The sequence below is a fragment of the Malaya genurostris genome, chromosome 1 (assembly GCF_030247185.1).
Source record: "Malaya genurostris strain Urasoe2022 chromosome 1, Malgen_1.1, whole genome shotgun sequence".
In the NCBI taxonomy this organism is placed as follows: domain Eukaryota; kingdom Metazoa; phylum Arthropoda; class Insecta; order Diptera; family Culicidae; genus Malaya; species Malaya genurostris.
In genome coordinates, this window is record NC_080570.1 from 100,061,185 (window position 1) to 100,087,760 (window position 26,576).

At 34.8% G+C, this 26,576-nt stretch overlaps 1 protein-coding gene across 6 annotated transcripts; it reads right to left on the reverse strand.

Annotated features, from left to right (window-relative positions):
* Positions 1-454: 454 nt before the first annotated feature.
* On the reverse strand, positions 455-26,244 carry LOC131425228 (RING finger protein unkempt). 6 transcript variants are annotated; one of them, XM_058586936.1, is made up of 12 exons: positions 26,172-26,237; positions 25,867-26,094; positions 8,354-8,773; positions 8,087-8,289; positions 7,869-8,014; positions 7,506-7,781; positions 6,571-6,685; positions 6,257-6,391; positions 5,918-6,185; positions 5,449-5,812; positions 2,156-2,311; positions 456-2,087 (listed from the first exon to the last, which is right to left on the reverse strand). In XM_058586936.1, the coding sequence occupies exons 1-12, from the start codon at positions 26,234-26,236 to the stop codon at positions 1,893-1,895; spliced, it is 2,571 nt and encodes an 856-aa protein (XP_058442919.1). In that variant the 5' UTR covers position 26,237; the 3' UTR covers positions 456-1,892. The 6 variants fall into 6 exon arrangements, with proteins under 6 accessions (XP_058442918.1, XP_058442919.1, XP_058442921.1 ...); XM_058586935.1 differs by having other exon boundaries at positions 455-2,087; positions 6,257-6,340; positions 7,506-8,014; XM_058586938.1 differs by lacking the exon at positions 7,506-7,781 and having other exon boundaries at positions 457-2,087.
* Positions 26,245-26,576: the final 332 nt, after the last annotated feature.

The following is a 26,576-nucleotide window of genomic DNA, read 5'->3' on the forward strand; positions in this document are numbered from 1 at the left end:
AGTTGAGTACCAAAGTTGTGTTCAAACGCAATAAATATTGCAACAATGAATAATCAAATGGTTTACTTAATTGAAGTTAGCATAATTATTTTGTAAATAATTGATGCCTGAAGCAAACAGCACTTGGAAAATTTTCTGATTCCTGAACCAAACAGCACTTAGAAGATTCTATCATAAACAGAAAAAGTTGATAAGAATAGAAATAGTTTGAACTAGGAAAGAATCCTTACGACCAATTAGATGGACAAAAATAGAAAACATACTGTTATTAGATAATATATTAAAATATTCAAACAGTCAACTTTACCTTATCGGGCAATCAATTGTTGACAATTGACAATTATTGACTTTAATTTTATACATCATGTTCAATATTTTTAAATTTTCATTAAAAAATGGTACTCAAATTAAAAAGCTGAAATAAAATGAAAATCAACTTAAATGGAATATAAATAAGGAAGCTTGGAGAAATAAAAATAAAAGCATGTTTTTCTGTCAGATTATAATTATAAAATCACTGTTCATTTTTAATTTTTTTCTATTATGTAAAACTATACACATTTTTATGGTTCCTCGTCTGGCTTGAAATTCAACTGGGTTGTTTTATGTACTTTTTCATTCTATTCCAATGCATGCAGTATGCATGTTTACATTCATTTCGTAAGAAGAATTTTTAAATCCTATATTCCTACACGCTCATTTAACTGAATATTAGTAGTTTAGATTGCTACCTAATAAAAATATTATAGGACTTATTTTTATTACCAATTACTACTCAAGCAATACGTTGCTATTTAAAAAATAATGAGGAATACGACTTTATCTAGCGTGCTTCGTTACGAACAATTTTCAATGCATGTTCTGATAAATCGACCTACAATTGCTTTTTTGACGTTTAGAAACGAAAGCAAAGAGGAAATAAAGAATGGAAGATGAAGGCAAAAAAACAAAACAAATTGGGTTATTCTAGTTATTAAATTATATCGCGATAATAAGTTATTAATATCTTTAAATCTTCAATATATATCTCGTCTCGTGCTTGCGTTCCTAGTTCACCGTTGGTGACTGTAGTTTTAGTCTACAATCTAAATTAAAAATGCATTCTAGATGCAAAGTATAATTCTTCGATTTTCTAGACCGAAAATTGCTCGAATAATACTATTCTGCATTGTACAAAATATTGTTTTCTATCTGAAGAAAATGTAATAATATAAGCGATGTACATAGTTCGTTTTCCCTCTATTCTCAAAATAAAGGAAATTCATTGTCCCTGTTCCTAATATGCTGCTTCTGCCCTAAACATATACATTATCATGTTCGATTATTTAGTCCAGCTATATAGATTTTAGTCATTCGAATGCTAACGGAATCAGTTACCAAATTCAATGGTTTAGTAATGTGTTGATACTAAAATATATTTAAAAAAAACTACAGGAATTTTAACTGCTACATATTCCGCGTCAGCTCTTATGTTTATGTTTCTTTATAGTGAACTTTCTTCACTTTCCCTCACTTCGAAATGTTAGCTGTCACTCGCATATAAATATCACTTTTTGCCACGAATCCACACACAAATATTAAATACAAATCATATTGATACTAAGTCATAGAATATAATCGAATTAAGGGAAATTTGTATCTCACTTAACTGAACTAAAAAAAAGACAGCGTTGCCCTGATGATGGTCTACTGGTTGTTCTTCGAGTAGTATTAGCGGTTGTAAGTAGTAGTAATAATTAATGTGATTGCCACAATACTAGTATGACAGCTGTGCCAGTGCCCTGCATCTATGGGTAGCATGTGGACATTTGTGTGAAACATGTGGCATCGTTTGTAGAAATTTGTAACTATCGAGGTGCGATTGTGTATAGGTTGATTGACACGATTGTTCTTTAAGTCTGAGAAGATACCGGTGTTTGACAATAGGGACACTCGCGTTGCGTCGTTGCACATGAATCACATAGCACATAATGATTACAAGGAACAAGTGTAACAGAGCGATTGTTTTCCTCGCATTTCATACACTTAGTAGCCGTCTCGAGGTACAAAACCTTTTCCACCTCCTCGATTTCAGATCGTAATTTGGCCTAACGGGGAAAAATAAAACAAAAGGTTATATTTTTTATTGTTTAAATTTATGGAATATGGAACTTACTTGAATACTCTTCAGTTTCTGAAGAGGCATTCCCCTGAGGTCACTCGCGCGGTAGTTACTTGTGCAATTTCCGCCTATATTCAAATGTTCTAATTTCTCTTTAAGAGCCTTGACGTGTGATAAAGCCTCATCACGTTGCTGTTCGGCTATTACCGTCTGCAAACGATGAAAAGAGAGAATGTTAGAAAACAAGGAACACGGAACTATGAAAAAATTCACCCCAATAGATTAGAAACGAATCATTGAATTATTGCCGCAGAAAAAATTTAAGAGGAAACAAGCCTTTGGGGATTTAAAAACTATTAGTGACGAAACAAAACGTCGTTACAGATTACTTTATCAGTTATTCCGCCTGTTACGTAAAATTTAGGTCGACATTATTACCAAAATTTTTGGAAATTGGAAAAACGGCTTTTCGCCAAATCCCAAAATAACTTTAAAAAATTATTCAGCAGTACATGGAAATGCTACAACAAAATAAAATTATCCATGTAAGGTTTCTATTTCGATTCCAGAGTGTTAAATTTAAGATTCATTATAATATTGCTTAGTTGAATTGCTCCAAAGAGAGAAAACTCGAATTCATTTGAATAATGATCATTTGAAATAGTTGTTCTTTGAAATCATTTTACTTTCCGTTATGTTGCCTAATTTGAAAGAAACGAATGATATTCGAGTAATTTAGGTATATTGTCACCAATAATACTAGCAATAATACCAGGCGTGGTAGAAGTGCCTGCTGAGTGTTTGCACTAGAAAAAATAAGTGCCTTAGAAAATTTGATTTGAAATCTGATTGTTAGTCTCAAAAAAGTCTATTAAAATTACGTGGTACGTATTCCCCGTGTAAAAAAGACCTCAGCGTAATAATAAAAAAAAAATCACAAAACATGTTATGCAACTGATTAAAAAATATTACCCAATTTATTTGAATATCATACGCAGAAGTAACAGGAGCGCAGGTTATCGCTACGCCAATTTAAACGTTGCGTCTGTTGTGTGTTCGATACATGCTGCGCTCCTGTTACTTCTAACACATGGATCAATAAGTCCCGAGACTAACAATGGAAACATTTTTTTTCATTTTTTTATTCATCAACATAATCACCTTTTAGGGTGATACAATGGTTCCAATTTTTCAATACCATGTTTATAAAAATTTTTATCTTTCGCTTCAAAATAAGCTTCAGTTTCAGCGATGACCTCCTCATTTGAGCCAAATCTTTTTCCCTGGAGCATTTTTTTAAGATCAGCAAAGAGTCAGTAGGCACTGGGGGCTAAATCTGGCGAGTATGGGGGGTGGGGAAACAGATCAAAGCCCAATTCGTTCAATTTAAACTGCTTTCTGAATCATCGACTCGTTGCTGTTTTTGTTCCATCGAAAGCAATCACGGCACTCACTTGAAAAAAACCTTTTTCATGCTCAATTTTTCATGAAGGATAGTTCCATATGATATCTGTGTCATCTCAGCAATCTCACGGAGCTTCACTTTACGATCTTTCATTATAATTTTTGTCACTTCACTCTAATTTTCCGGTGTAACGGCTTCCACAGGTCTACCCGAGCGTTCCGCGTCATTTGTGTCGGTACGACTACGTTTAAACTCGGCGAACCACCGACAAATCGTTGCTTTTGATTGGAAAGAGTCCGGATAACATTTTTCAATCCATTGTTTCGCTTGCACGGTGTTTTTACCCATTAAAAAACAATGTTTTATCAAAACACGCAACTCGGTTTTTTCCAGTTTTTAAACAAACTACAAAACGACTTTACTCCAACCTCGATAACTCAGCTGTTTCTGGTCGGATCGACTTAAAATTTTGACCCGTTTCAAGCAAAGGTTAGTACTCTAGAAAGACGTGGTTACTGATTTACTACGAGCGCCATCTCTGCTTTAGTCTCGGGACTTATTGATCCATGTGTTATAAACCAAATTCATGCTGCATAGCGTATTATTGGGTTTAATCTAGATAGTGCAGTGATATGAACTGGCTGGAATTAAAACAGTATTTCGTCGCCATAATCACTATTTGGAATGAGAAAAAAATGTTGGTCATGTTTACCACCTTACGTGCATCGATAATCAGTCATTATTCATCAACTTCGTTTCAGTTGCGAATTTATTCAGTAGTTTTTTTTATAGATGAAAATATAATAATTAAATCTATCACGAATCACTTCGGTTTCGAACTGAAGCGTAGTGGAAATTCTGCATCGAAATATCATCGGAGACTCTTCTCCCTTTTAATTACCTTTTTAGTGATATTTTTGTGGGTGAAAATTCGTCATTAAGTTTCGCTGCTACAAAAAATAGTTGGGAACTTCGAGGTTCAGAGTTTTGTGTATGCTTGTTTCAGGAATGAACATTTCGGAAGTGATTTTTCAGTCACTGAGTTTTTTTTTTAGAAAAACAATTATTGCAATCAATATATCAGAAGTTTCACTTGAAACAAATAAGTTGCTTCTCGATTGTACATCGATGGATTTACATTTGATAAAAATAAAAAGAGAGTTTCTTCCGCTGTTATAGGCGGAGATGATATATTCATAACAGCAATCTCATAAGTATTAAGCACCGGTTTATTACAACAACAAATGCTGCATTGTGCCGCATATGAAAGCGTAACATACCGGTGTATGTGGAGGATAATTTAACAGAAGTACGCGTACATGACCTTTCTTCAGAGGTGGGACAGAATTGTGTCCGAAAAGGTTCGTCTAAATTTCCATCGAGAGAGAACGGTGGAAGAATTCTGTACGGTGTACGGCGAAAGATGTGCTATACGGCGTGTTTGTCGTACGCTTACACTTAGCGTAACCAACTCCCTTTTATATGACCTCCAATCTCTAAGGAAAATGGTAATGTGGATCGCTGATAACTTACTAAAATTAGTAAGCCACGTGTCAATACTATCACTCACTATGATAAGCTAGACAAGAAGATATCTGAACCAAAGGACAATCAAGCTAAATCTCCACCGGCCCAGAGAAATACCAGCTCTTTGTGGATAAAAATTAAACACAAAACAACACTCCCACTCTGGAATCTATCATCCGCAAACAATGCACAACAAGATATGCCTGTTTCAGTAAATTGAATGTGGATTCAAAATAGATGCACAAAAACATTTTCTCTCTGCTTTAGGTAAATAATTTTCAAGAAAGGCCCCTCTCTCCTGTTGTGAATTGCCTCTACAATTCCCAAATTAAGTTCTACATGGTTTATGAATAACCAATGTAATGCATAACTAATACGCGCTTGGATATACCAGTATACACTAATAAAACCATACCTTTCTATTGCTTTCTTCCATCTGTGCTTTCCACGCCTCGCACGCGTTTGTTGCTTGCATTACTTGTTCTTCCCAATTGATCATTTGTGCATTTTTGTTGGCAAGTTCATCCCTTAATCGACCCATATCGGATGCTACCAATGGCGACATTGAGTAAGGGTGGCTAGAATTGGAATTTTTTGTTGCTGCAGCCATTGCTGCTGCAGCGGCATGGTGTTGTTGTTGATGTTGCTGCTGCTGTTGTTGTTGTTGTTGTTGATGTTGCTGAACAGCTGCAGCCGCCTGTTGCATGTGATTATCGAACAAAAGGTTTGTATTATTGTTGCTAAGTTCATTGTTAAGTGAGTTGAGTTCCGATATTCGACTGTTGGAAAAAGAGAACAAAAAAAAATCAACATTAGCATTTTCTACAAGTCAAGATTACTTAATTTATATAACAACATTTCATTAGGTAGAGAACATCCTTTACCTAAGTTCCGGACTAGCTGATAGACCTCCATCACCACCAGTTAAAACAGGTGAAATAATATGTGACTGAAAAAATAAACTATCGGTACCACTATGACCAAAAGATGTGGCAAGTTTCGGCGCCGAACTGCTTCCAATGTGATGTGTTGCGCTACTCCCAAACATAGAATCATTAATTCCAAAAAGGTTAGAGTGTGACGATGGACTAAAATTGTTGCTTAGTGAACTCCCAGGAATGTTGACCGGCGCAGAAGTGCCTTGAAGAAGACCTTAACAATAAAATTTTAAAAAAAAATCAAATATATTACGGAACGGTGTAATAATATCAGATTGTTCTTACCGGATATAGAATTCCCCATAGGAGAGCCCGGAATATTAACCGGAGCCGAACTACTCGCTAGTAAGCCGGAGGAAGCAATTCCAGCTGAAATTGAATTGTCTAGTCCATGAATTGTATCACGTCGCGCAAGATCATCTTGGATGTTAGATGAGATGTGAATTAACACATTGATAACGCACGTGCGAAGAAAACAAGGAGAACAGAAAGAAGAAAAATGTTGAAAGCAAAACAATACGACTATTCTACTTCGAGGAATATTCAAAATAATGTAAAAGCGTAGTATGTGGATAGATTCATGTTTTATGTATACTTACAAACTCCGCCATCCAAAGAAGATGCTATATTTCTAAAATTGAATGTCAGACACATGCGTTTCCGTTGTTCTTTTTCCAAAGGACCCATAGTGAGATCGTTGTCGATTGCCAACAACTGTAAAAGAATTGTATTAATGTTAATTATAGTGAATTCAACATAGAATTATTTGATAAAAATAAATCGACGGAGATTTATTTTTATTTTGCAAGTCTTGGAAAATTCAATTAATTTACTAATCATAAGAATTTTAAAACATCGCCTACGCTAATACATCTTGATGGTAGTAAGGATTCAGACTGCGATATGTTTCTCATACCATTCCTATTGTATTCGACTATATGTTTTTTTTTACATTGGGAATACAAGCTATAGCCATAGGCCATAAGTAGAAGCAAGGACACTATACTGGACAGTTGATAACAGTTTTACACCAACAATTCCAATTCAAACACTACAAACAAACTTGTTTATAAAAACTATAAATTTTAAACTCAGACTTCGAGAAATAAAAAAATTTTGCTAAATGTGCAATTATTGAGGCACCCATTGTTTAAACAATTAGGAAATGATTGTAAACTAGACGCATACTAAAATTATTGGTGTTCTTTATGTATTCCACACAAACAAAACATTTGATAATAAATGGAATAAAAATAAATTTTACCAAAATCAATTTTCAACATTGTTCATGCACAAAACTGAAAAGTTCTCACTATTTATATGATTGGCTAAACCATCTTTACTATATCAGTACATAATCTGAAATGAATGTTCAGTGTATGGGCCGAATGATTTTAACAAAAAGCATAGCATTTAACCATTTCTTCGCTTTTCGGGAATTCGAAAAAAATCGTTGTATAAGCAAAACTTAAACAATAAAATAATGAAAATTCGAAGATATGCAACATATTTGTCCGTTAGTTGTGTCCCCCACCTGTGCCCGCAGCTCCGGCGTAAATTCCGGAAAGTTGTTGGATAGTAATGAGCTAGCAGCGGTTCCGCCGTTGTTGAATAGCGTCGATTGTAAGCTACCGATGCCATTGTTGACATGATTATGTGTGCTGCCATTGCAGTTGGCAACACCTATTAAATTATTACTGTGCTTTTGTTGTAGCTGTGATCCAGGTGCTTTGTTGTGGGAACTATGATTTGAACCGAGGCTGCTAGTACTCGCGGATTCACTACTCTCTGCGCTACCGTTCTGCAGCAGCTGGAAGAACGAGTGAAAATTCTGCGGTTCAAGTTCAAATGGTAGATTTTCCTGCCGTCCTCCGTCGAGATAGCTTAGTACACTCACCGCTAGCTCGTGTTTATCCTTTTTGCTGAGTGGACAGCCGAGACCCCCTCCCCCGCTATCAGGGGGTAATACGGACGATATCATGTCACTAAGTGCGAGGGCCTGGCTGTCCAGATCACGACCCATTTCCTCTGTCAAAACGTAAGCTGAAAAATTAATTAAAAAAAAAAACAATCGTTAGTTCTTGTACAACCGAAATATACAATCAAATGTCTTACGTTCGACGTGGGCAAATGCACAAAATACTGATCGCGGGCAGTATCCAGCTTGCTGAACATCATTGCACTTTGTTGATTTGTAAATCTCCGGATGGAACTGCTGTTCAGTGCGCGTATGACAGTATTGACAATTATCACCAGCCTCACAGTTGGCTGGCTCTCCCCATTCTTCACCATGTTTCACATTTGGACAAGGCGTTGATCTGTTTTGAAATAACAAAGTGAAGTGATCAATGATACAAAAACTAATACACAAATACGATTTACCTGTATTTATACTTTCTAGGGCTACGTCTCTTATCCTTGCTGTTGTGATATTGTGGACAAGCATACCCCTGTCGACACAAGCGCGGAGGTCGCTTGCAAGGTTCTGTTTTGTAATTGGCAAGTACATAATTGGTATCTTGCCATTTTGGATCTTCATTCATCAAATTTCGTTCCTTATCCAATACATTAGGTCCATTCAAACACTCTCCGCTAGCTTCGGCTGCTTGAAGTGCCTCTAATTCTTTGATGTCGTACACAGGCGGACGTTGGTCGTGTATTCCGTGAGCAAATGCACAATGGTGACCATTTTTCACGCAGTATCCGCGAGCATCTGTGTCGTGCACACACATGCACGTTTTGTAATACCGCAAGTGATACCGCCTTTCGGTGTCGCCGGCCGTACGGTGCAGAAATGGACAACTGTTATAAGAACAGAGAACATGATTCATATATATTAGTTGGTGAATCTTCCGTACAAAACTCCACTCGCAATATTAACAGCAAACAAGGACATCTAAATGTCATGTATTAATTTCATATCTCACAAAAATAACCATTTTTGTAGTTTACTTTTTATCTTAATCGCTTGCATTTTGCTCTCGTTATCTCTTGCTATCACTCAAAAGCAAAGTTCACGTGTTTATTACCAAAATGTCCCAAATAAAACAATTGGAAAACTTCTTTCATGCTTTCCGAACGTATGAAACTCGCACTTCCTTCATGTGATTTTATTAGTCAACTACAAAACCAAATTTTGGCGAAATTGAACTGTGGCACATAATCTACATAGTGCCGATCACAGAGATATGTGCGAGCTGCAATTTATATGCGAGTTATATATTTGTTTTCTGTGTTTATATCCTCGATTCAACGTTTTTATTATAACTCTTCTAAAAACTCAACCCGAGTCGCTACTACACATCAACTGACTTCACAGTTAATAAGAAAATTGGCACACCCAGACGATGAAAGACACAATAAACATATCCTCATATATCCATACTCTTCTGCAGAAAGATTTCTCCGAATTGGAGAAGGTTGCGGGTTTGAGTCCCCTCTCCGAGGATTCTTTTTTTTTTTTGAGCGGATAACGCTTCTGCATTGTTCATTTCTGAATATTATTGATTCATATTAAATTGAATAGAATATCATTTACAATTGAATCTATGTTTGAGTGACTTGATAGTTTTATCCGTTTAACACTTCACTCAATCAGTCGTGTGACTTACTCACAGATGACGCTATCATTATGACGTTTATAAAGTACCAACTTTCAAAAAACTTTGTAAAATGTCAAAAAAAAACATTGTAAGTGTAAAATTTCATGACATTTCGATTAGTCAGGTCACACAGGTTCATTTTCGGGAGTCAAAACATACACAGTAGGCAGTAAGTAAGTAATTAATTTATCAAACAGAAATATATTCATTCGTTGATCGAAAATATTGAATGATAGTGTTTTTTTTTAAATTTGTGTGCTTCCTTAGTTTTACGGGTTCTTAGTAAAATAAACCGAAAAATATAAATACTTTACAATTCAAGACGTTATTGTATTTACGGATTATTAGTAAATTTTACTAAACTTCGGTAATAAATGACGAAAAAGTCAGTATAATTATGACAGGAAGATGTTTGATGCAATTTACCGATCGTTCAGCAAATAAAATTTTTGCTGAACTGATTACTGAATGTTCGGCTGTTTGAAAGTCACTAAAATTTTACCGACATCCGTAAATATGATTTGGTGTGTACAGTCCACAAATTGGTTATGTCGAATCGTAAATTGAAATTGCATGAGATAGCTGAGGCCGTAAAGATATTAGAAAGCAGTATGCTTACATTTATGCCTGAATATTTAAACGTAAGATAGCCCTTGTCAAAGTGGATGCCGCGTTTACTCTCAGTTGATCAACAACAACAACGTTATGAGGATGTTTAGTCATGTTTACAAGTAATAGATCAGATTTTTTTTTGTGTCGATATGAGACAATGAATAAAACATGGATCCATTACTTCACATGTCGAAAAAAAGACTAGAAACTGTTTCAACAAGACAATGCACTGATGACAACGATGGTTAAATTGACTGAAGTACATTTCGAATTGCTCGATTAAAATTGAAATTGCTGAATGTAAAACCTATTTTGAGGTGAAAGACAATTCCTTTTACAAGTACTGTACCGAGAAGTTAGCAAGACGTTGGAATGATTGTATTGCCCTTGAAAGAGATTGATGAATAAAATCAATTTTTTGACAAAAAGCGTGTTTTTATGATGTAATGCAGTGTTTTGTAACCATTTTATATCGCGGACCCCTTTGGAATCATCGTAATTCTTCACGGACTCCCACCTTTATAATTGATTTTGTTCGCAAGAAATAAATTTACACTCTATTTCGATAAATGCTTAGTATCAACGAACAATGACTCATAAGTTTGAGAAAACGAAAACATGATAATTATATTGACTTAAAACCATTATTATATTGAATGTGTGCAGACCCTGTCAACTTAGAGAGAAATCAATTTTTAGTTCAGCTACGCCATCGCACGTCAATTGTATATGTGCACGAAAAAGTTGTTTATGAAAATTTCAAGATAATACCAGATCTTGACGTTTCATGCATTTTGGAGACATCTGACACAAAAAAGTCTATCGTTATAAAATCAAATTTTTAAGTTTGACCTCAAATTTGACTTAAAATCCCGTAATCTGCTATTGAATTTAATCTAGATCCTACTTTCTGTTTCAGAATTGCAGGTACTCTAGTTTCTCAAAGTCAGCTGAACCAATTACCACATTTTTAGATTCAAATGAAAGGTCTTATGCAGGGTGTCCCAAAATTTCGAATTCTAAAATGCAATAATAAATAAACGATTTGATAGATTTCAATGATTATACATTTATATGAAATGTTCATTCATGAAAAATGTTTGGTTTCAACAGGACAATCGATGTTCTGCGAACAATCTTTAAAGATCGAATAATCAGCAGAAACCGAGAAGCTGCGATTTGACGCCGCTGGAAATATTTTCTTTGGATAGCGGTTAAAAATAAATGTTACGCCAACCAACCAGAAACAATTGAAGACCTGAAGCACGAAATTCAAGTTGCTATTGATGACATAAGGCCAGAAACAAGTGAAAATGTACTCAAAATTTAGGTGGATCGGATTTGCTACTGCCAAGCCAGCCGTGGGGGTCAGTTTCTTAAAAATTTCATGAATCCAAATAAATTTATGATCATTAAAGTCTGTCAAACCGTTTTTTATTATTGCATTTTTAAATTCGAATTTTTTCGTGGGGCATCCTGTAGTATCCCTTAAAAATCTGAATTTGTTCTGGATTCGTTCCAGAATTACAATTAAAAAAAAAATGCAAGGAAGAGGAAGAGGACGATTTTTATTCCAAGAGCATTTTTAGAAGGAACGTTGTAGCGATGGCTGAACCGATTTAAAAAAACTAATTTGAATTAAAGTAGTTATGGTATCATAGGCATCATATTAAGTAACAATGCAAAACACGTAAACAACCTTGGAAATTGGTTAGAGGTCTTAGTTGATGGAACTCGTTCTCAATGATGATTAAATCGACTTTCACAAGTTCTTTCAGTTCTTTTCTATGCGCTTTTTAATGCGATTGTTTATGCGGTTTCATTACGCGTATATCCGAAATTACGCGGTTTCTTACGTAAATTTCCAAATTTTTGTATTTTACATGGAACGTCGAGATCTGGTGTTATCCCGAATTTTTTTTCTTAAGTCAACTCTGACACAGACTTTTCGATTAAAAAAAAATATTTTTTGAGATTACATTAGATCTCGACATTTCATGCATTTCTAAGACATAAAAAACGGTTTCGGAAATCTCAAGTCTCAAAGTCCACTTTTTTCAAAACTTTTTTTGAGTTTACACCAGATCAGGACGTTTCAAGCATTACTAAGACATTTACGCGGTTTTCCGAAGTTACGCGGTTTTTTTGCGTGATTCTATAGATTCAAATTTGAAATCAACTAAATGGTGGGTAGCTATTTTTAGGGTACATTATACTGCTCTTTACAAATCATGCTTCGAAGCTGCTTATTAGTTTATATATGTTTTTAGAGCTATGCAAATCGCCTTCATTATATTTACAATCTTTTCCAATAATCTCTATCGCCGAAATAACTAAACTTTATCTAGACCAAGGCTTTCTATTGAATAATTAAAATAAACTTAAGAGATCGTCGAAATATAATTAGATTTATGTTTGTTTCTTTAATTAATTTTTTTAATCAGTAAAAGTTACCAAGTTTGAACATTTACGTCGAAGAAGCTGTTTTGAGTGATTATCATTCTGTTTTTTTTATACTGGAGAGCTGTATAAATTCTGTACTTGAAAATCTTGAAAACAATTTTGTTTTAAATAATCTAATGGAATTACAATAAATCCCCAAATTCCCGTACGCGAATTGTTTGTATACTCTGCCAGTCTTTAGGCAAAAATAAACTTGAACTTGAGCAAGGCCAACTGAAATTGCGGCTTCTATATGCAAGCGACTACTTGTTATGCGAATCAGCTTATACACAAACAACGGCAAACCGAATCATCTCTATCATTCGCGTCGCTGCGATCAAATACGAGTATTGCGAATGATTATACTACTTCAATACAACCAAAACATAATCAATGTTTGGTATTTTTTTTGCGCCGCATTTTCACTTTCATTTTATAAAATATTTACACGCACCGACTAAAGGGGTGTGGCAAAAAGAACACCAATTGCTCTCGAGACTACTACATAAGCATGTCTAAATTTAAAATATACGATGTCAAGTTGTTCGATCCGAGAGAATTGTAAACAGTTGAAATAGGGTTATTGAATGGGAAATAGGGCTTCGCTCGCGTCGAAAAAACTTACTTGACCCGACACGCGGGGTTATGAATGGAAGCCAGTCAAGCTGCGTGAACGACAATCGTCTTGTCCATCAAGTTATGTCCACCCTTACTTTGCTGATATTTGAATGTCACAACCAATAGCTTTGAGTAAAACTTTTAAAATTTCAAACAATATAAACGAAAATCAACTGGTTTCCAGTTTTCGAATTGACCGTATTTAACGTAACATGTAATTTCGGGATATAATTGAACGTTAATTATTGGACTACTCTAACATTCGCATAAAAAGCATACTATCTCCTGGAAACTAATCTCATCTATATTTTTAATGATTTATGTTCATCATCAATTTCCTCTGGTTGCATAGCAAGCTAGAACTTGAAATGGTAACGTGCCTGTGTTCTCAAGCAAATAAACCAGCCACAATGTATAGTTAAAGCTAAACTTCGAAACAGGGTGGCAAGTGAATTGCCGATTTCAATTTCCCGTTTTTCCCGGTTTTGTTAGATAAAAATTTCCGGTTTTTGGAATAGGCTCACATCGCCCCTGTTTAGTTTTTTTTAATATTTTTTTAATTCAAACTTTAAACAGATATCTCATGTCCAAAAAGGATCATTGTAATAGGCCCGCTAATTGAGGATTCAAATACTTTCCAGGCATTTCGATGTATAAATAGAAAATATGTATTATAACATGTGCATATAAGAAAAGCACGAAGCCTTTTTCAAGTCATTCAGAGGTTTTGGTTACACGTAACCGATTTCTTCCGAGTGCACATGACTGTTTTTATTATTTTTGGTATACATATGATTGAAAATAAATCATTAAGGAACAGCAACCTATGCTTGCAACTTAAAATCATTCTGTACATTTTCTTCGCTCCTTCCGGAAGTGAAAGTGGAAATCTCAGTTCGACGGGAAAATTATAAACGGCATGATGGCCAAGGATGGCTTTTATCGTACCAAAGAACGCTCTCTATCAACTCTTCACATGATCTAATCAATGCCATCAATAAGAGACAGATACCATTCAGCAACAAAACACCGTCATGGTTCATATAACATAGAATGTACACCAGTGCTAAGGCAAATTTCGCTGGATGACCTGTCTGAGTATCACGGGTTAGCACGCTGCTTTGGGGATTCTCTCTGAAACAACAAACGGTCGCTTATTATCGTTTTCTGATCCGATTCTAAACGGGCAGTGGATAATTGCCGTAGAATCATTTATGTTAACTATTGCCGCTTATTCTAACTATGTGCATATAACTTTTGTATAAGTTGTATCTATGAAAATAGCTGTGAATGCCCCAAACCAGGGTTTTGAAATATTGCGTATATTGTAACCTAGGATGAGAATCATCAAGTCGAATTATCTGCGATAATTACCAACTTGCGATTCTCTCTTGGTAAATTCCTCACAACACCGATCATTGCCGGACTGTATATATTTTGTTAAGGGCTGTGAAATACTCAGAGTACACGGAGAACCCGCAGATCACAAAATTACAATATTGCAATTGTTGTTTCACGCCCTGGTTGTTTCAACTAAAATGTTGTTGATTTAACTAACATATCTGTTGATTTTGACATAACCATTCAGGTAACCGAAATTGTTGTATTCAAATGCTGTCACTTGGCGGAGAACGAAGACAGCAAAAGGCAGAACAAAAAACCTCTTCATTTCACTAGAAGCGTTTCATATTGAAAATTTTCAATGGTAAATGAACGTCATTTATGTTAGTTACGTAGTGGTCGTTTTATGTAAGTGAAAGTATGCAGAAGAATATAACAGTAAATTGTAAAACAAGTTTTCCATGTTTTAAATAGATATTCCTACAGTATAAATGTTTTTATTTCATCTGAGAGTAATGTATTCTAGGACAGTTCATGTCAATGTTATTAAAACCGCTTAACGCTTAAAAATTTGCTGCTAAAGTGAAGTGGTACTATTTGTATTTTCATCAAAGTGTATCTGTAGCATTAGGTTTACCAGCGAGCCATTCTGCAAGTGAAGGAAAATTTTCCTAATTCCCTGTGACCATTTTGCTGGTGAGTTCCCTTTTGAGAATTGTAATCTTTTGGTTCATTTCCATATCCTTTGTGAGTTTAGTGATAAAGATATAAGCAGTTAATTAGGTAAAATTTCGTTGTTCAAGCAGTGAACGATTAGCTGCCCCCGAAGAGGCTAACAGTAAAAAATATTTATTGCAATTGGCGTTCAAATAACTGAATAATTGGTTGAAACAACTGAGACATTTTTTCGCTTTCATGCATACAAGTAACTTTGTTGGGATTGTGTCTTTGCTCAATTGCACGAGTGACATCTCATTAAAACGTTTCATTGTTCGCTCAGGGTGTTTGGCATTGCTCAACTGAAACGTTTCATTACTTGTTGGGTGTCGTTGCTAAGCTGCCAGCACGATAAATCAAAAATGACAGATTAGTTAAAACAACAGTCGATTAGTTGTACCAAATTTTAACCAATCAAAATCAGAAAAACAACTAATATTTTAGTTGTTTTGCGATCGCTGGCTTTTCCGTGTATGAAGTGGAGCGAAGAAATGTAAAAAAATTCTCTCACGGTTCATGCATTGAGAGACAGCGAGTTATTGTAGCAGCTTCTACCAGATTGAAAATGTTGTATACAAAGTAGATAAATATCGAGCGGCTTTCTGTCAAATTATCGGCAATCACCAACACTGATGATGGCACAACGAATCTAACATATTATCGTCATTACCAGGGCTTCGGCTATGGTACAATAAATTGTTATACGGACATATACTGTTTAAATTATGTCGCTTGCAAGCACATCTGTTCAATGAACGATACCTTCAGATGAATTATCATGCTGTGATTGTGATGGAAACCATAAAACCAATTATTAACAAAGTCCTATCAGACCAAAAATTTGAAATTCTCATGTAATAAAATTGAATTTAAAATCATTAGATGTACGTATGCCTTATATTTCGCAAAACCGTTCGGCTGCCACTACTTGTTCTTTTAAAACACCAATTTTTTCTAACTTATCTGTTAGTCAATAAACAATGTTTACGATTTCAATGCGTTGATGGGCAAATAAATCAAATGATAGCTGTTAAAATGCACAATATATCGATCTGTTTTTTCCTAATAGGATTCTAAATGCTCGTAGAGTAATCAGAAAAATAATCAGAAAGTACGAGTTCTTCATGATGAACTCTCCGCTGGATTTAAACCAGTTTTATTTCCAATAGCTTAACTAACTTATCTTCAATGAGAAAATTTTCTACAATTGATCTGATTCCAGCAGATCAATCAATAACAATCAGGGTATTGGTTCAATTAGTTATATATTCTACCAGCTTAGAACTAGAATACTAACGTAAACCCTGAAATTGTTTTGGGGACTATATATATAGCCGTATATAGTTAAAATCATTACTTTATTGAAGTTCCAAAAGCTCAAACTAAATTCAATTTACCTTCATCTTCATCAATATCAACGTTCTTGTTATCCTACTATGGAATAGTTGAGGACCTTCAAAAGAAAACTAAATATAGATTCACTGAACAAATCAATCCATTTTCTAAATCTTTCTAAGATTCTATACTGGTCCTCAGAAACCAGTGTCAACTCTCAAAAAAGGAACTCAAATACTTTCTGTAAACGATGAATAAAATCAAAGTCGACAACTCTTCCAATTTTGCAAGTCCTTTTGACATCTCACAGAAATATAAGCATAACACAAATATTGTCTCAAGATGACATTACTGAGACAAATTATGATGAAACAAGGGCAATCATTAGCAAACTTGAAACAACTTGAAACTCCTAAAAATGTTCAATAATTTTATCAAAATTTTTTCCTATGTTACCTTGAGGTTTTGCCATAAATTTTGCAGGTGTGTTAAATACATATTCAAAAATTTAATAAAAATCCAACAGAAGCATCCAAATTATCCTTATTTTTCAACTAATAATAACAACTGAACAAAACTCGGATGCTTCCTGTTTGATTTAAAACTGCCTGCAAGCCTCTAAAAATCGTTGGACGAGACATGGGGTGTTGGACCAATTTCCAATGGACCATAAGTTGTCTCAACACTTGTACTGCAAATTTCGCTCAAACGCAAAATCGGGTATTGTCTCCTACTTTTCAATTGTTGAAAAAAAACTCATTATGCTAACAACTGTTACTCATAGGAGCTAGTAATAATTTTTCCGGTTTTTCACTAAAATTCCTGACTTTTTCTCGGTTTTTCCCGCTGAAATCAAATCCTCGCCATTTTCCCGGTTTTCGCGATCACTTGACACCCTGCTTCGAAAGTAGTATATACTACATGGTCGAATTCGATCACAACTTTTTCTTCGAGATATTACAAAAAATAAATAAACTCTACATTTTATTCAAACGATCTTTGCTGCCAATTATCGACTATAGAGTCGTTCAAATTTAGTGGCGTCAACTAGTTAAAAACCAGCACGTAAATTGTTACAATCAACAACCTGCGTGTCTCAAGAAATGTGTATATTGTATATATGACTTATGTCTGTTTTAATTTTCACATTAAAATCTATGAAAAACTACATTTTGCAAAGCATGGCGAAAAATATTATACTGTTTCATTTTCTTCGAATTTGAATGCTAATTTTTAATATTTCGACATACAAAACTTTTTGTATGAAAAACTTTTAGCCTTTTTCAAAAGATAACTGGTATCAGCGCCGTTTTTACGTGTTAATGGGCTAATCTGGGTCAAAATTTATTTGCCTGCCCCTAACTGATTGTCCTTTTATTGCTCTGTGGATCCCGTTAAGGATCCCCTAAGACCGGAGGCACGTGCCCTCACAAGCGGCCCTGCTAATATAGATCAATTTTGGATAATTGAAAATTGTCACACTATGCGTGCGTGGAAAACGCACGCATAGTGTGACAAAGTCAACAGATCTAGAAAGTTGGACTGAAATTTGAGAGTGATGTCAACTTTTGTTCGAGTTGGGATGAAATTAAACAATGCTTCTGTAAAAAATTTTTTTGTAAATATTTTAGTAGGACACAATTTTGTTCTTCCAGAAATTGTAGTTGAAGACAGACGCAATCAATTAATATGAATAATGCTAACCGGTATTCATTCTTCAAAAATTGTAACATGTATGTATCAAAAATCGTTCTTATGTATCAATTTGATACATGCCGTCGGAATGTACTGAATTCATACAAAGAACAACACGATAAGTTTTTTTTAAATCTGTTACAATTTTTTTTTATTCATGTAGGATGTAGGATTTGATACAGGTGGATAAATTCTTTTTGTTTCTATGATATACTGAGGGCAGTGAATTTACCAAATGCATTGAATACAGAAACGTGCAGCATATTAAAAAACATAGCTACTGGCCACCGATTTATTTTGCAAGAACACCGATAAATGCGCACTCGCACGTTCTAAACCTTGATAACATTTGTTTTGTTATTGTAATTAATCAGTATCAAGAAAAAACTATTTGTGTAGTGTACTCATAGCAGTTACATATTGATCATTACAGACAAAGACTCCATCCTCTACCTCAATCTATGAGAAACAAGAAGTATCTGTGCTTCTCAAGAGCCATTGTTTCCCGCCAAATTCGATAGCCTTAACCTTAGATCTTAGTTCTGAATGTTATTGAAATCCAATGACTACTTTTCGAGTTATACGAAGTTTTATGTCAAAATTTGCAATCTTTTGACAACATATGTCGCAATTATCCTTGTAATCGAAATATGTTTTGAGACATAGATTTCACACAATAATAGCTATTCAATAATCCATAGATTGTAAAAATCCGTTCCTTTTTAACGGAGATATCGATGTTTGTATATGCTACTTTTCCTACTATTCCAGTAGTAAGAGTTTTGAGCGTTGGATGATAAAGCTATGCCTGGAAGCAAACACGATTTTTGATATTGTTGTATGCAATTTTTTCCAAGCTCCAAATAGAATATGTACACCATAATTTTTCATGATATTTTGCCCCGTTTCGATTTTAGCACGGTTCGTTTTTGGCAACGGAATCGTTCGAATATGATATACACTCTTATCAGTCGCTATCTAATTTTGGGTCAAAACCTACCCAAAATCGACTAAATCTCCTCAATTTTCAAGGTATGTCTTACAAAGATGGCAGTAACCGACGGCTTAATCGATTTCTACAAAATTAGATTCATGTGTAAAGTGCTATGCTTACATATAAGGTTCATTTGGATCCAACTTCTGGTTTCGGAATTACAAGATGATATGGGAAACGAAAATAAAATAATGTCACTCTTCCATCTAAGATTCAAGGTCTTAAGATCCCATAAAAACTTGTTGTTTTTTAATCAGATCCGGTTCAGGAGATACAGGATGATTAGAGTAGAATTTCACTAATTTCACATTTTACGAGGTCTGTTAAAAAAGTACCCGGAATTCTCATTTTTCTAAAAAAATATTTATTTATTCGTCTATATCTATATGGTCCCCTTCAAAGTAATCCCCCTAGATATAATACACTTATGCCAGCGTTTTTTCCAGTCTTCGAAACACCCCTGATAGTCACTTTTTGTAATGCTCTGTAGCACTCTCAGCGATTCTGCCTTTATCAGCTTCCACGTGGACGATTGTGCTTTTGTTTCGACATCATAACCGTACACCCATGTTTCATCACCAGTTATGAGTAAATTTGGATCGTCGTTGACGTCGTTTAACAGCTCCTGAGCGATGGTAATGCGTTTGTTTTTTTGATCAAAATTCAGCAGTTTTGGAACGAATTTTGCTGCCACTCGTTTCATGCCCAAAACATTTGAAAAAATATGATGGCATGAGCCAACTGATATGCCAACTTCATCAGCAACTTCTCTAATAGTGATTCGGCGATCATCCATAATCATTTTCCCACTTTTCCCACATTTTCATCGATTATTGACGTGCTGGGTCGACCGGAGCGTTCGTCGTCTTGAACGTCTTCGCGGCCATCTTGGAAACGCTTATACCACTCGTAAACACTTGTTTTTTCATAGCAGACTCACCGTAGGCTCTCTGTAACATTTCGCACACTTGGTTACACTTTATTTCATTTTTCACGCAAAATTTAATACAAATTCTTTGACTCTTCAATTCTTCCATTGTTTAAACTAACAATAATCGCCTAGCTCAAAATAACACGTCTACACCAGCCGCTACAAGACAGAATGTAAACAATGAATACAGCTGAAAATTTCACCATACATTAGGGACATATGTACCAACACAATAAAAAAAAATTTTGACCACCGCACTCTCCAGACGCGCGCAATTAAAAAATTCCGGGAACTTTTTGAACAGACCTCGTACATAAATTAATCAGGTTTATAGAGTTTGAGTTTTAGGTTATTCTGGTCTCTGAATATCATGAAAACCCGAATTGAAAACCTCGCAGTAAAAACTATTTTGCTGCCGAGTCCGCATAGTATTGGCTGACTTATGAAATTTTAGGTCAATGTGTAGTTTTCTTCATTTTTAGAAAAACAATTCGAAACTTGCTAATAAGTTGTACTAGATTTATTTGCTTGAAATGAACGCTAAACTTGCCGACATGAGAATATTATCGTAAAAGTTTCAGAAATACAGCATTACATATGCAATGGAAACAAAAAAAAACAATGAGATAATTTGTATCCGGTTTTCATCTCGCGAAAAAAATGAACAGACCTGACATCACCTTTCAAAGATATTGAAAGAAAAGTTAAGTTCATCATAGTTACTCTCCTAGTTATATATTACCGCTTGTGCAACTTGTTTTTGCCACTACAGCACATAGGCTCACAAAAATAATACCTACAGTGCGTATCACAAATGTCGGATTCACTAAGATAAATGACTAAACTGTATTGTTATTTAGGTCAACTATAAAGTTAGTTAGAGAGAGATCTAATGTCTCTGTTCGGTACATTTTCTGTAAGGGTAAGATAAAAATAGGTACATTCGCTCCGAATTTTCGCGTCGATATATCAGAAGATCCTATTTGAAGCTAAGATAATGTATCCGATTTTATCCCAATTCCTTGATTGAAAGTCGATTAATCAGCTAAATACTATGGCGACTATACTAATGAGATGACTACTGGTACAATAGCCCCAACTGATTTATTAATTTTATCTCTCCTTTTGAACCGTTTCACATGTGATAGGATTCACTAACAGAATGACCATAAACTTAAAATATAACAATAACTCGAATGGAATGCTCGTTTTTGAAAACCAAGAGAGATGAATTTCTTAACTTTCATTTTGATTTGGAAAACGAAAAAAGAGCTGAAGCGCTCTACCATAGTTTAAAAGATGAAGAATTGGAGGAATTGGTCGATCAAGACCCGTCACATACGAACAAAGAATTTACAAAATCACTCGCAGTTACTCAGCCATCCTTTTGCCGTAAGTAATGGGAATGATTCAAAAAATAGATAATAAGGCATATACGGTATATTGAAGCCACGTGCGAACAACTGCTCCAATGGTACAAAAAAAAAACCTTTTTTAATCCATGTAGTGGTGTAATGATACCTTTTTATAGTACTTATGTTTTAAAATATATTACTAGAAGAATCAGTCAATAATTTGTTTTTTCAAACTTAACAAAATAGAAACTTTCTGTGTGTATAAATTAACATAGCCTTTTCAATTTGTAAACAGTTATTTCAAGTTAATAAGAATTTTTTTTTACTTCCAATGGTCAATAGAAATAATTGCCATTTACATTGCAATAAAAGTTACCTCTAAATGAAAAGTAGCTGTCATTTCCAGATTCGATTTTAATGACATTTTGCTTTCGTTGTATTTTAATTTATCATTTTCATATACAGAGTTTTTATCTCCCGATACAGATTTAGAGATTTTTCTCCTGAAAAATATATTCAAATGTGGCAACGCTGCACGCTATACCAAATCGAACAAAGCATACCGCGAAGGCGATGGTATTTTCTTCTTCCGAAACAGCACGTACTGATGCGTACCGGCTTTGCATCGTCATTTTGTATGACGGTTTGAAAGTTTTGACACTCATCGCCATATAATTCCGAAACCGGAAGTTGGACCAAGAAATGAAATTGAGAAAATTGCACAGTATCTTTTAAGAACATGAGAGCTTTAATTTAATACAAGAGTTGTGAAAATAGGTTCAACCAGTTGTATACAAATTAGCACCACGTTTACAGCATTTGAAAAAATATACTCATGAGATCAAAAATGTTTCACTTATCGTGCTGCCATTCCGGAACCGGAAGTCGAGGATTTTTTAAAGAATTTCAAGACCTTTTTATTGCATCTTAACTTGTGAAAGTCGCTTAAGAAATTTCCGGAAAAAGGGAGTGCGCATATTATCATAGATTTGTAATTCCGGAATCGGAAGTCGGATAAAGATGAAATCAAATAGCAAAGTATGGAACCATAAGATATTTTGTTTGATTGTGAGTTTGTAAAAATCACACAGAGAGACAGAGAGAAAGAAATTCTGTGATCTCGACGAACTAAGTCGAATGGTATATAACAATCGGCCCTCCGGACCTTAGTTGTAAAGTAGATTTTCATTTTCTATATGAGAAAGGCAAAAAGGTTTTTTTCCATCGAAATGTTACTGAAGTCGATTGCGATAATTCAAAACGTTGGACAACGCATCATAATCGACGGCCGTTCAGAATATTCATTGCCTGAAGGTTTCGTTATGTATATGGTGGGACCAACTGGGTGTTGTGTATTATGAGCTTCTACAACCTAGTGAAAGGATCACGGGGGGTCTACCATCAGAAATTGATGCGGTTGAGATGGACATTACACGAAAAACGACCACAATACACCGATAAACACCACAAAGTAATTATGTAACACGACAATGCTCGCCCACTCGTTGCACAACAGTCAAATACATACTTAGAAACGCACAAATGTACCAGACGCACCCAGACAATGCTTTTTCCGATTACTATTTGTGCCGGGCAATGCAGCATGACCTGGCTGACCAACACTTTTTCAATTATGATTTACAAATAGAGATTATTTGAAAGGTCTCCCATGCAAAGTCCTGAGTTTGATAAGGATCTGACTTCCAGTCCCGGAATTACCGGATGATAGTTGAAAATTTCGAAACTTCATTAAAAGTGACCATGCAATATCGTAGGCAATCTTTAAAAGTTGGCTAAAAACTGCTTCAATTTGTGATCATGTTTGTGGATGGCAAAACGACTTCGGCTGTACCGATTTCCAGACTCCGGTTACATAAGTAACAGAAATTGTGAACAAAAACTCAAAATGGAACTCACTCCATTTTCTCAGAGATGTCTCAACCGATTTTCACAATCTTAGATTCAAATTAATGGGCTTATGATTCCATGCAAAATTACTGAATTTGATCCGGATCCGAAGATATTGGTTGAGGATTGTTCAAAACCTTTAAGATGGATCTGGTTTCAGATCAAAGCCAATTTAACAGTGGACTGTTTGATTATGCAGACTTGGATTATGATCATCTTCCAATTACATCAAGATTCACAAATGAAGCAAAAAACAATCTAGTCAACTCTGTGCTCAACTACCTCAAATATGAAATCTATGAAAAATATGGCTCTTAGAAACTTTAGAAAACAGTTTCAGTTATCAAAGAAGAGAATCCATCAAATGACGAAAAACTTGTAATTGTTTAACTTAAACTGCCAATACAGAAATGAGCCAAAGACGAAACTTAAACATTAGTCTTGCAGTTGAACAGCGCCTTAATATTAAATTTGAACATTGTGAGCTTTGTTGTCCCACAGTACTGTGATCGAATCTTGAAATAAGTGTTCTCAAGATTACATTACTAGGACGAAGTGATAAATAAATTTGTTATTATCAACGATGTTTTATTTCATTCTGATTTGAATCTTTGTGGCCTTTCTGGGAATTTTAAAATGCACAGTATTATTGTTCCAGAATTTAGCATTCAAGATAATTTCCGAGGCAATAAAAATGTCTTATATTTTCTCGAAATAATTTACAAACACCTCGTTAATTCATATAATAATAAGTATCGACTATATTTTTTCTTATTGCGTATTTAATATTTTGCGTACGTCATATCAATAAAATTCATAAACAATCCTCGTATATAAATACGCATTTACGCACACTGTAATCATTACGACAAACAAAAAAGAAAAACAACACACAAAGCCACGTATGGCAACTGTACCTACATTCATCTTATGCGGAAAAATATTTTGATTGCTTAACTTGCAATCAACGAATCGGTCTGTGATCGAGAAAGATGTTGAATGCATGTGTACACTTTTAGTAAATTAATTGAAGATAGACAACAGATTTCTCTGCAACTAATAGTTTTAATAGGTAGGATGAATAAAGAAGCTAGGCAATATATGGGTACGGCTACCCTATGCATATTTTCTTCAGTGGAGTGTTCGCTAGAGCACACTCTCACTTTTCATTGCAACATCTATACTACTGACAGCAACTAATACTCATTGATGAAATTTTACATTTGCGCACATCCCATCTACAACAAAAAAGTAGACGCTCTTTCTCTATTGCTAGACAAAGAATCATAAACAACATAAAATATTTTCACCTTGCTTCATCTCTACACTTCCCGCGCCATAGACTGATGTGGTGTAATTTGTAATTGTTAGGTTTTGACTCAAAAGAAACATTTTAATATCATTTTTTTAAATATTGATATTCATCAACTTCTACGATCAAAAATGGGAAATGGTAATGGCGCTATCGCGCGTTTTTAACTTCGCACTGTTGCTTACACAATGGTACATTGACAAACATTTGGACAATATTGAACGAATTCGACCTGACAGTTTTGCAAAACAACCAACATAACGACATCACGTTCAAAGTGGAACTTCAGAATAACTATAACCAAACTAGTATTCAGGTCTATATAATCAGTAGCTAAACTATTTTCATATCTTGCTGTTATTTGTTCTTTCTTGAACCGTAAATTTGTAATATCGACAGCCTGTTCGTTCAAGTAAGATTCAACGATATGAAATCGATTATGTCAGCACAAAGTTATTAGATAATGTCCTGATCTGCACCGCAGAGATAAAACAATATAAATTTAATTGAAAAAGACCCAAATTGATCAATTCTGTTTGATGTTTTCAAACATTTTTTTTCGCAATTCATATGCAAATTACTTCAATATTTCATTCGACAGTCATTTCTAAAAATTTAATCAGAAATTGCTCAGCTGTGCTATAATTTACAAATTTCCACAATAAACATAATCTAACGGTGTCACGAAGTACCAAAACATTTCCAGCGTTATGTCCATTTTTCACACATATTCGCTCGATGTGTTCACACATAAACAAAATAATGAGATTTTCGGAGTCACTAACACACTGACCAATATCTGTTTGACTCTCGCATAGCACATTGGGCAATATTATGCAAGGGAGCAAAAGCGGGTGGGCAAGATGCGAAATAAAAATATTTTGATTGCTTTGTCTCTATCTAGCATAAGATAGCAGTGGTGGTGAAGGTATTTTGGAACTTCTTTCATGCACTCTCTGAGTAGGCAGCGAATACAAGGATATGTTGCACTTGGGGGGACCAAAATTGAAAAATGTTCATTTTTGCGACTTACTCATCTCCATCTGGGCAAATTCCGGTGGTTTCATCATATTTAGTACAATAATTATCCGCGCTATAGTTGAACGAGCCGTCCCGTCTACGTACAGGCCGACGGCGTCTCTGATTCATGAAGTGCCAATTGAAGCACACAAACGGTCGATGTTGGTTGCATTTATGCTGCAAAAACGACGGGCACTGTTCAACACGAAATTCCTTCAAGTATCTGCAACGAAAAGTACTTCTACTGTATATTTTTGGATATAGTAGAACTTCAGCATGATAATAAGACACTTTCTATATACAAAATTGATCACTTACGTGTAATGATTTGGCTTTTCTGTTTGGGTATTTAACAGAGCTCCTTTCGGATCTGACGACGCCATTTTATGGTTTGTTTATTCAAGGTTCCACATAAAGCCGCATATGAGCGCTGTTGAGGCGTTGTTATTAATTCTAACGTCTGAATACGTCTTATGACACATAAATGAAGTGATGCCATTTATTCAGATTTTTGCTTGGCTTGTGAAGATCTATTTTGAAAATGCTTATTTTGGGTTAATCAATTATTTGAATACTCTAAATAAAATAAAATATTAGCTGACCTTGAAGTTCAGTTTTCTAGTAGCTTGTAAGATTTCTAAATCACATCTGTATATAAAACAGAGATATCACGCATTTTTCTTCATAACGACTAATAAGCCATCTGTCTACAGATAACAGATA

What these genes read in the sequence shown, in the direction of transcription:
- LOC131425228 (XM_058586933.1), bottom strand. Translation starts at nt 26,236, where the DNA reads ATGGCGTCGTCAGATCCGAAAGGAGCTCTGTTAAATACCCAAACAGAA. An exon ending in TCAGCTAGTCCGGAACTTAG is followed by an intron (nt 5,813 to 5,917) that starts GTAAAGGATGTT and finishes TTTTTCCAACAG; the next exon opens with TCGAATATCGGAACTCAACT. An exon ending in AGAAACTGAAGAGTATTCAA is followed by an intron (nt 2,088 to 2,155) that starts GTAAGTTCCATA and finishes TTTCCCCGTTAG; the next exon opens with GCCAAATTACGATCTGAAAT.